This window comes from Monopterus albus, unplaced genomic scaffold (genome assembly GCF_001952655.1).
Source record: "Monopterus albus unplaced genomic scaffold, M_albus_1.0 scaffold202.1, whole genome shotgun sequence".
Classification (NCBI taxonomy): Eukaryota; Metazoa; Chordata; class Actinopteri; order Synbranchiformes; family Synbranchidae; genus Monopterus; species Monopterus albus.
In genome coordinates this window covers 65,752-77,378 of record NW_018128082.1, presented here as the reverse complement: position 1 = coordinate 77,378, position 11,627 = coordinate 65,752, and the positions used below count along the sequence as shown (strand labels likewise).

General features: G+C 40.8%; 2 protein-coding genes across 2 annotated transcripts in view; one reads left to right on the top strand and one right to left on the bottom strand.

Annotated features, from left to right (window-relative positions):
• stard10 (StAR related lipid transfer domain containing 10) overlaps nucleotides 1-2,752 on the bottom strand; it is a 14,257-nt gene extending 11,505 nt beyond the window's left edge. The window contains 2 exon segments of the mRNA XM_020618164.1: nucleotides 2,237-2,444; nucleotides 2,641-2,752. Coding sequence (XP_020473820.1) covers nucleotides 2,237-2,395 — 159 coding nt within the window. The 5' untranslated portion in view covers nucleotides 2,396-2,444; nucleotides 2,641-2,752.
• Nucleotides 2,620-11,627, top strand: part of clpb (ClpB family mitochondrial disaggregase) — a 36,835-nt gene continuing 27,827 nt past the window's right edge. Inside the window, exons 1-3 of the mRNA XM_020618214.1 lie at nucleotides 2,620-2,769; nucleotides 9,542-9,935; nucleotides 10,196-10,247. Of these exons, the coding sequence (XP_020473870.1) occupies nucleotides 2,620-2,769; nucleotides 9,542-9,935; nucleotides 10,196-10,247 (596 nt within the window). The remainder of the gene's footprint in view (nucleotides 2,770-9,541; nucleotides 9,936-10,195; nucleotides 10,248-11,627) is intronic.

The window sequence follows — 11,627 nt, the reverse complement described above, 5'->3', positions numbered from 1 at the left end:
AAAGAGTACATACGGTAAGTAGTAGACTGTGCATCGACCTGCAGGGTGGAGATGAAGCAGAGCGGAGGAGGTCCGTGGTCCGAAGGAGCGACTGTGGCAAGGAGGGAATGAATCTAAGCAGCTGGAGAGAAGGAGACAAAATACTAACACAGAATCAAAAAAAACGACGGGGAACAAACGGGCCTGAGAAATGCTAGAAAGAACTGGCAGGGGAGTGAATGAAGAGCAGGGACTAAATAGGGAGACACTAATCAAGTGCAGCTGGTGGTAATCCGGGGGTAAGAAGCAGGTGTAAAGGATAACGTAATGAGGGTAAGGGAGTGAAAACAGAGTGAGGGGAGTGAGAAAGTAGGTGCAGCCGGGCAAACCTGACAATCTTCTCAAGTTCCTGTGTAACCCATCCAGATAGTTGCTGAAGGTTTTCACCCGATGCCCATATGGTAGTGTCATCAGCAAACAAAACCACTTTCAGTAAATCAGAAACCTTGCATATATCATTAATATATAGTATGAATAATTTAGGTCCCAAAACAGAACCCTCTTAACTATATAATTTAAAAAAAAGGGAAGTGAACATTTTATTAGAATTTCACTTTGTATCTTAACACAAACTACTTTTTATGTTAATCTGTTCATATTCAGATAGAAGCACATGTTTTGCCACAGCTGAGCTGTAAAGACAGGTTGTGGGTTAGTTTTCTCCTCTGGCTCTTTGTCTGCACAAACACAAAGCATTATTGCCGACTGTGGTCATATATAATGTACTAAATGGAACAGTTTACCCATGCCTTTAAGTGGCATTACCATCCTGATAACGCCTTCACATCGACTCCCTAGACAAACATTCACAGTTGAGACATACTGCTATTTGAGCAGATAATAAAGTTTAGTCAACAAGAACGTTCACATCCCTGTCACTTTAATACTTTATATAAACAATGATCAGGAACTACTGCAGTACATGTTCCCCACTCACTGCATTTTGTGCCGTTAATGGAAAAATGTACTAATGCAGCTCTAGGGCTGGGACGTCATAAAGTGTCTACAGATAATGACAAATGGCCATCACCTGTTACCAGAGCCAAAAATAACATTTAAAACAACAGTAGAATAGAATAGAATAATATCAAACTCTTCAAGGACAACGTGTATGCTGACATATTATACTTAGCACTTTTCCTAATATGCTTTTGGGTAGTGGTTTGGAAAGTTTCACTGGCACATGATGTGTCTGTGGAGGATCAAACCTGTCTCCTGAGGCTGACTCCTGCTCTCACTTTTGTTTAGTGCAGGGAATTTCTTATAATGTGCGTCAGGCATAAATTCACAACCCCACCGCCACACACATTTAAAAGTAGTGGGGGTGAGTGAACCTAACACAGGCTATGTTCGTTAATCAGAGAGTGAAAACAAGTTTCCTACTGAAAGCTTTATAGTTGCACTCTTATCATCATACAAATGTTTCAGCTCTTTTGTATATGTGCTAACAAATGGACAACCCACAGTATGCTTTGTCAACAGACATCTATTAGTAGGTTGGAGAAGCCTCCTGAATGGATTAGGAGAAAATGGGCCCCTGGGTACAAACAGGTAAAAGGCTCCTTACCCCCTCTACACAGGACCATCAGTTGTTTAGGGTCTTTGTAGCTGTTGTGGCTCTTTATGATAGTCTTGCTTCTTTTTGTAATAGCCTTGTCTCTCTTTTTGGCAGTTTCCATCCTATTTTCATATAAAATTGCAGCTATTTGTGTTACATTGGTCATTTTTGTCACTTTGGGATGCTATGTAGTCATTTTGAGTCTGTTTGTGGTTGCTTTGCATTTATTTGTAGTATTTTAACTGAATTCTGTGAGTTCATAGAGAAACTCTGGCCTAATGCTTCTGACCTCTCAGGCCCCTGGGCCTTGTGACTGGCTAAACCCATTCAGTAATCTGTCAATCTCTGCAACTACAATAGGACTGTGCAGCAAAAAGCAATGGCTAAACGCATGTGTCAGCAGTTTGAAACATATGGGGATTTAGAAAGAACAATTTCCTGCCAACTGCACTATACTGCTTTATTTCTACCCATTGCGTTGTGCTGTTCTCCAGTAAATGTTTGTAACAGAATTCAGTATAAACACACAGTCGTAAGCATAAGGAATGACTTTCTTGTTAATGTTTTTATATATCATAAGAACTTGCGTGACACACTTGCTTTTACATATTTCATTCTTGTGAGGTTAAGCAGTCTCACCTTCATTTTGTGGATGGACTTTCCCTCCTCCAGACCTTGGGCCCACACCGTGATGCCCCCCTTGCTGTAGGTCATACTCCAGCCTTCCTCGCACAGACACTCCGCCTTGAAAGTGGCGAACGCCCGGTCGTCCGGTATGGTCACCTCCTGTCCGGACATGGCTTGTTACCGGGAAGAGAGAGAGGGTCTAGGAGAGTCCTGCTGGGCCCTGAGGAGACACGGGAAGTCGGTGAAGCAAAGTCTAGAGCCAGCCACTCCTACCCTCCTTCTCTGTGGAGATAACTTATCTAATTCAATTTCTTCCTTGAAAACAGCTTTTGTGGGCTGCACCGGCGTCTTGTGATGATGCGTGTGCGCACGTTCAGAGAGGCACAACAACCGCAATGCACCCCGTACAAACTAACCAGGGGCGTAAGCGCAGCCGCACACAAGTGCGACAGGCAGAAGAAGTGTCAAAAGATGAAATGGACGCGTCGGTGGCGGCTTTTAGTTGGTCGCGGTGGCTGAATAAGTTTTGGCCCAAACAGCTGCAGGTCAGACAAACCATATGTTTCTGTTTGTCACTCGCTCTGAAGGCGTCTCGGAGGCTCCGTCTTTACCTATCCTTTCCGTGTTTCTTTCGCTCTCTCTTACTTGCGGTGGTGTGTGAGCTTATAATAATTTACAGCGCCTCTCCATCGCCGCCTTAGCAGGTGGGAGAAGAGATGCGGAGAGAAATAAGCGGAAGAGGAGGAGGCTGATGGGTAGAGGAGGAGAGATGAAGCTGAGCAGCGACGCGGCGAAACGCCTCCATGCGCTGCCTTCAGGTGGTCCTCGTAAAACTTTAGCTTAAGGACATTTTCTTTTTGTTTTCTCAAACGTCCTGTTTTTAAACTGATTTTCGGCACTATAAGATTGTAGCTGTGCAACAGTAGCCCACAGTATGAGCCTGTTTTATTTATTGTCTTTAATTTGCCCATTTTATAACACACGGCTCAAAACAGCCTTTATGGGGAAACTGAGCTGCCTTGACATGTTTGTGCTCTAGTTTTGTATAATCCTTGATCATTTCACATTCTTATCTGTCTTGTTTTGACCCACTTTGTTCTATGAATAAAACTTTAAAAGTAGGCTACATAACCTCTAGAGTCCTGAGCTTTGGAAACCCAAGCTGTGCGGTCCTCATATGAGGACGCAGGGACTCTAGAGGTTAAGCCTTTTCACTACCAGGAGTCCTATGGAGCAATGTTTTAATATGCAGATCCCCAGGATAGCCTGTTTTGAGTTACAACAAAACTTCTTGACAATAACAATTCACATGAATCAAAAATAGATAGTTCAATTGCATACTATAATATTATAGTATGCCTAATTAATATTTTGTACTGGTATACACATTTTCATATTTGTACCAGTACAATTCTATGAGCCTATGTGTTACCATAGACCCCGAGAAGAGATTAAACTAACAAGATGTAGCACAAACCTTGTGAAAGTTCAGCAACACATGCTCACATTTGGAATATTCTTGTTAAAATTGCTCATCAGTTAACCCAGGAAATACAAATAAGTTGTGAAGGGAGAAGAGGCCTATGCTTCCATTAAAGTCGCAAGTACAGAGTGAAACAGCCATTAGTGTGAACAACACAATGACTATGAGACCTACATACTCTCCATGGTCACTATTAGCATGGTTGTTTTAATACTTACACCGCAGCCAACCCCTGCCTAGATATTTATTTATCGTTCTTATATTGCCTACAGTACCTGAACACAACGCGCGTTGCCACACCATACACACACATTTTTGTAAACTGGTTAGTTCACGAGCAGCGGGTGCGCGCCTGGCTCTCGTTGGCTGACGTGTATATACACGTCAGTCTTCACCTGTCTTTCTGTCCTGCTTCCTCCTGAGCTGCTCATAGCTCAAGTTAGTGACAGCTCCTACTACTGAGAACAGTAAACACATTTAAATGACATGATTTTGTGTGTGTTACTGTGTATCTGTTATATCCCCTCACTCTGCTTGCCTGTCTCCATCTTTCCCTCAGTCTGTCGTGTCATTTCCCCTTTCCTCTGTCTCCCTCCTTTCATCTTGGAGTGTGTACAACCATTATTGGCCTGCTTCACTAAGTTTAATCTGTGGGTGTTCTCACGACTTCTTGAGCTCTTTAGAATCAAATATGTAACCTATATTTGTGTGAATATACAGTATAAAACAAGGGTGGTCCATGCACATTTTCTCTGTGTAGTTTCATCTTATAGCACTTGACAGGTACTGTAGTGGAGCCAAAGTGCTGCAGATTACCACTCTACCCTCCTGCTCACTAGCTATGTGGTGGTCACATGTTACACACGGTGACCAATAGATCACAGTAAAGCATAGCAGAATAACCTTCTGATGCGGGAAGTGAAAGGTAAATTCCTGACTAGGATGACAGTCTCACATTGTCATTATCAAAACATAAGTGTCACTCAGTATGTCTTGGTGACACATGTCCTGGAGCGAAATGTGGGAGTGAAACTAAAATTGAATAGACACCTTTCACAGCAGACATTTGTCAAACAAGTGTAATCAACCACAAAACTGTCAGCAAAAACAAAGGACTGTGGTTATGTACAGTTTTTAGGTATCTGTACTTTACTTGAGTATTTTCATTTTCTACTTCATATTTTAACTTTACTACATTTTTACAGAAAAATGTACTTTTGCTCACTACATTTATTTGATCATTTTAGTTACTAGTTACTTTTCAGACTTGAGATTAATTCAGCAAAATACACTATAATCATAAGACTTTACTGATTCCTAGTGGGGCCCTGCCTCGTAAGCCACAGCCACCCACTATGTAGTTTTTAGGTATCTGTACTTTACTTGAGTATTTTCATTTTCTACTTCATATTTTAACTTTACTACATTTTTACAGAAAAATGTACTTTTGCTCACTACATTTATTTGATCATTTTAGTTACTAGTTACTTTTCAGACTTGAGATTAATTCAGCAAAATACACTATAATCATAAGACTTTACTGATTCCTAGTGGGGAATTCACAAGCTACCCAGTAGTATGTAAAGTACTTCAAAGTATAAGCATATAAAGTAGTTAACATTAGCTCTACCTTAATCAGATGTAACATTAATTGTGATGTACACAATAATACACCAATAATTAGTCCAATAATATGATATACATTAATAAGAACTGTGCCATTCTGTATGACTACTTTTAGAACTTTAAGTATATTTTATGCTATTACTTTTGTACTTTTACTTAAGTAACAATTTGAATGCAGGACTTTTACTGGTACCAGAGTATTTTTAAACTGTGGTATTGCTACTTTTACTTACGTAAACAACCTGAGTACTTCTTCCACCACTGGCCAGAAAAAATCCATCTTGCTTTTGTGTTTATTGTCAGAGTAGACAGAGAGCCTTGCATTTTTGTAATGCCCTTAATGAATTATTTCATTAGAATACTTTTGGTTTTGTTAGTTTAGTTTTTGTAATCATTTTTATGGACTGATAAGAATGGCACGAAAGTCACTGTACGTAATGGAACTAAAATCCTGCAACAAACTGTATTGCAGACACATTGACGTGATAGTATGATAAGCGCAGGTATAGTTAATAATGTTAATCGTCCATTTTAGCTGTATACTGCATGGATATACAGTTTTAGGGCTCTGCTGCTGTGATTGTTGGAACAGCAAACAGTACACAGAGACTGAGCCATTGTTAACAAAGCTAGTTTCACCTGTTTGTTAAGCTTTGGTCTGTTAAATGTATGGCTGACTGTTAAAAGGCACAAATATCAGCCATCAAATAATCCCATCACATAGTATGGGGACTTGGTCTTCATCCTGCAAGATGGTATTCATAAGATCAGTAAAAGAAAAAAAAATGCTTTAGAAACATCACCAGGTATCTGCAGTAGTAAACCCACAGTCCTGGAACATTTAGATGAGATGGCAAATAAAGCTAGTGAATTTATAATAGTTGAGCATTATGTCCTCTATGACTCATGTCTGGTGAGGCTACTTAGACTATACTCTCAGCACACAATGTACCCACCTAATATGAATATCAAAATGACATACCATTGCTTTAAAAGAGCCCATGGCATGCTTTTCTGTTTTCTGACTTATCTACAATGTCACAACGACAACTTATCATCTTAAACGTGACTGAAAGCTGTACCTATGTTTGTTGTTTGTCTATGCAGAAGCAACTCATCTTGTACAAATCTTGTGAAATCTTGCTGGTGAGACTTTTTTTTCCAACTATGTAAAGTCTTCTGCAATAGTTCATGGATTTCCTTGAATGGTCATAATGTTCTGGGTGTGTGAGTTCATGAAAGCTTGCCTCACATCCACTGGTGCAATTTTAAAAACTACATTTTTTGACTGCATGCCGTTTTGTGGATATATTTTAACTCCTCCTGCTGCACTGTGACCAGAGGATGAGGAGAAAAATACAAGGCCTGAGGTTACTGCATGTCCAAGAATGTTCCTGTACCGCGACTCGCTGTTTTACCTAACTGGGTCTAACCTACAATCAGCAGGCCAGTGAAGCCCCCGTGGTGAAACATGGTCAGCACATCATCGCTGGATTTCCCCGGAGCACAGTACCTGTTTGTTCTGACTGCTTGAGGCCAGTGTATCTGCTGCATGTGATGTGTTGCTGGTTAACGAGCAGATTAAAGATCTATGATACTGTTACCTGTCGTAAGTAACGACAAAACTTATGTAAAAGGAATGAAAACTGTGGCCGTGAGGACAAGTTAGAGAGAATTGTTTAGACTAATTCAACAGCCTTCCCACTCTAGGTGTGATATCATCACTACAGCTGCTGAATGTTTCTCTTCATAGAGACCAGTGTACAGTATTTCTCATTTTCCACCATTTTAAAAAGATTCAAACTAAATGGAATCTTTTGAAAAGGATGAATTACTTTAAAAGTTTAATCTACAGTAAGTCAACCTCATCATCAGTGAGCCTTGGGCGTCCATGACCCTTTCACCGGTTCACTGTCTGTCTCCACTGCAGACCAGGTACAAGACCTGCAATCTGGGAGATGAACTGACCCAGTCATCAGACATCACAGTTTGGCCTTTTTTAAAGTCACTCAGGTCCTTATGCTTGTCTATTTTCCCTGTTTCCAACACATCAACTTTGAGGACTGAATGTTCACCTGCTGGCTGATATACCCCACACACTGCCAGGTGTCATTGTAATGAGGTAATCAGTGTTATTCACCTCACCTCTCAGTGGTCATAATGTTATGGCTGATCAGTGTATTATTATTATCAGGCATATCGAACTAGGTTTCTTGTGTAGGAAGTACTTAAAGCATACTGGTCTGTGCTTTCCCTCAACACTGAGATAACAGGCCGCTGTGTCTGTGTGCAAACCTGGTATTACTCATACTGGTATTACTCTGTTTACACACTCACACAGTTTGCCTTCCTCATGGGTACAGGATACTGGTCCCCATCATGTAAATTATTGAATTTAGAGTGACAACTTGCATTAAGGTTAGGGTAAGAGTTAGAATTAGGCAAGTAGTGATTACGTTAAATTTCCATAATATAAAATGAATATGCAGTAAATCAATGTAAAGTCTCAACAAGGAATGAAAACAAATACACGAGTGTGTGTGCACGCTCCAGTATTATTCATGTTTTAGGGACAGTCTCATTGGGGGGACATAATGTCTTTATGGAGACAAAAAGCAAGTCTCCAAAAAGTAAACCATTACATGTTGGAGTGGTGACTTGGTTTAAGGTTAGAGTAAGTTTCCAGGAAATAAATCTATGTCAATGTCATGTCCTCTGAAGTAATGGGAACACAACATGTGTGTACAACTTTTATTCTTCCCAGTACAACACTAACTAATATTTTTATCCTCGGTTCTTTCTTGTGCATCCCAATAAAGCAGATCACATACAAACAGAAATACAAGATAATTGTGTTCCTCTGGGGAGAAAGGAAGCCACTGAATCAACACTATCCTATATGGTTCACAAGACATTTACACAGGAAAGCAAAGCATAAATCATCTTTGTTCCTCTAGACACCAAAATGTAGGCCTACCAGTGAATGGGAGACTGATTCAGGCCTATAAAACGACCGAGTAGCACTGGAAAAAGAAGCTGATGAACAGCTGGGCAGGTCAACAACTGATAATTCAAACCATACAAAGCTTAAATAGATGGATAGTTTTATATTTTGCATCTGCCACTGTTTTTTTTTTATATGTGAAGGGATTGGCCCCCTACCCAGTATTGTATTTCACCAGGAATTTGGGATTGTAAAACAGTTTATCCATATTTGAGTGCATAATCTTTTAATATCTACTTGAAAGTCCTGAACATGTTTAGGGTTCATTCACAGCTGTGTAGTCTGTTTCCTGACTTAAGGGAATAAGTAAATGTCTTCCAGCCATTGTTCAAAATTAGATCTGAACCTGATCATTTTAAGGAGTCTTCAGATAATAACATGTCTGCAATGGTCCTGCTGGCGTGATTTTGTCGCCACCTGGAGGCCATGACACACTACCACAGGACCAATGCTTTGACAAAACAACTGCTTGTCTCATCAAATGTTTGCTATAGTCTTTGAGAAAACAACCGTAACTTTCTGCTACAAAGGAGATGTAAAAGAAAGCCCCAGAAAATCAACTAGGCCTATGCCCTGTTACAGTGACAAAACGACTGTTTAAATGGGATCCCATAAGTCACAGTTGGCTGTCAAGTCATCACCTCCTATTTCAAGACTGAGACCACTGATTGCTTAAATGGAGAACAGTAATAACCTACAGCTACTATATATTGTGATTATTAACGTTAATAAAAAAAAGGCAAACAGGACAGTTATGCTGACAATAAAACAGCTAACTAGCTAGTTCAGGTGGAAACCTCAATAATTATCGCAATAAAACAGCTAACTAGCTAGTTCAGTTGGAAACCTCAATAATAACCATTACACTTGAGAGCAGTACGAATGTGCAAAAGATGTCTCTGTTTTGATGCCCTTTCATTAACTTTATACATATGTGCCAAAGCTTTCCACTACAAATAACAGAAATATGATAGACTCACAGACGCCGATGTCCCCCACTGCAATTTAACTTAGTTTAAGCAAAATCAGACGTAGGTAACGATTAATTCTCACCAACGCGTCAGCGTTTCCAGTAAAACTACATTTCCCAGAATACACCGCAAATTCTGGCGACATCCACGCTACGATTCAGAGAAGAGGTTGTTTTGGTCACGCTGGTTGCGATTTGCTGCTTGTTATTGAGGCGTAACTGCTGTTACACCAGAACCGACGCCCGCGGGATCTCCGTTTCCCTCTGGATTTAGGCATCCGCGAGACACCGACGGAAGCCAACCGCAACCTCAGTGTGACCACTTCCCGGGTCTCCAGACGGGGAATTTTGACCGAGGACACGGCTAGTAGCAATGTGAACCCGGCGGTGCAGTACCATCACCTCGCCGCTAGATGGGTGTCCAACCTGGAGAACCGCCGCAGCTCCTGGGCGGCGCTGGCCAGCAGAGGGCACAACAACAACCTGTACTGGGAAGACAGCGGGCAAAGCGGCGGGGGTGAAGGCCGTGGGTCAGGTGGAGGAGCCAGGCAGGCAGGGGTGTCTAATATCGGTGTTGTGTGCGCCGCAGCCGTGGCTCTCTGCCTGAAGAAAGACCATGATAGCAAAGGTACACATTGTATTGTCTGACTTTGTTACAATTCCATTGTCTGGTAGTAATCTGTCACTGACTATTTCTGTAATATTGTAAATTGATAACAGTTTTATAAGCTAGTTTTGCACATTTTCAGTGGAGTTAGGGAAATATTTGGGAATGGCATTTTGACTTTTAAAAACAGTAATGGCACATCCCTAATTAGCTAATGTGTACTTAAGCATCACCTGTTCTTCTTGTGTAATGTTTTCTCTATCTGTTTTTTCAATAACAAGGTGATGCTCTTCTGGAGGCAGCCAGGACCAATAACTCTCACGATGTGACCAGGTGGGCTGTTACATACACTCACACAGAAACACACAGTCTTAATGAAAAGGAATAGATGTTTCTGTGGCTCTTCTTTCGTCCACAGTATGTATTGGTTGTCTGCTTTTGTACTAAATAAATGTGGTTTAAGTGCACATTTCACAGACCTGTGTACCCCAGAGAGGATTATATAAAGTACACCAAGTAATTTGTGTCTCTTTGGGGTTTATTTTAGGAAGGTAGTCTTCTGGGAATAAACAACAGTGATATGTAACTGTGAAGCTGATAATTTCTTAGGATATCTGTGTTGTTGTTTATTATTATTAATCGTCATGCCTATGACTGCTACACAGAATACAGGCAGTCTGTTATCCCCGGTGAACTGGATACTACAGCTTATCATCTGTCATAAACACTAATTCAGACAGGAATTCATTTAAATGCCTGATAGTTTTCTGCTTGATCACTCTGCAGTGCCCCTGCACGGTGCCCCGCCAGGTCATTTTCCACACAAACACACTGTGGGGGAAGGTCAGAAATTCTTAAAACAGAAAAAAGGAAATAAGAATTGTTTTGTTTTTTTTTGGTCTGGTTTTACTTATAATGATTCTAGATGTTCCAACCTGGATTTTTTTTTCCTAGAACCTTCCAGCATTTTTAGATGCACAGTTCCTGTATATCGCCCTATATTTTCTGCTCTTTAATGGTATTCTGATCTCAAAGCCTTGATCTGTTGAGGCCCATTAGTGAAACATAGGATCATCTGCAGTTATATCACCTGTAGTTGTGGTCCCACCAGTAAACACCAGATGGAAGAACAGGACCACCTTTGTGTATAAATGTGGGCTTGCAGGATGGATGCACTCAACACTCAAAGCTCCATTTCAGCAGTATGCCTTGATTTTTGTTTCTTTCTCACTCTAATTTTAAGCATTTTTCTCTCTCACCTTGCATTACCTTTAGATATCTACACCAGCTCATTTTTGGACATAAAGATGTGCATTGAGTTTGATCCTGAACTTAAACATAGCCCCCTACAATTTCCCAGGACACTCAGAGCCAGTCAGCCAGAACAGCTGTGTGAGCTGAGGCATACATGTCTTCATGTCGCTGTGTGGAGACGTTTTTGCTCGACACTGTCATCATGAGGACATTTCGGCTGTTTGAGGGTTAGGGCTTGATTTTAGTGCTGCATTATATCAGTGACTGTCCTCACAACTATAGACAGATGTGTGTGATCACCCTACCAAGCTTGCGGCATCTCTTGGTCCCATCTGTCTTGCTGTTAAGATCACATTACAAGACCTGAGTGCAGAATATGGAGACAGACACACACATGAACCTGAACTTTGTTGTCGAATCTCTTGTGGCAGCAATAAATCAAAGAACATTCTATGTGCA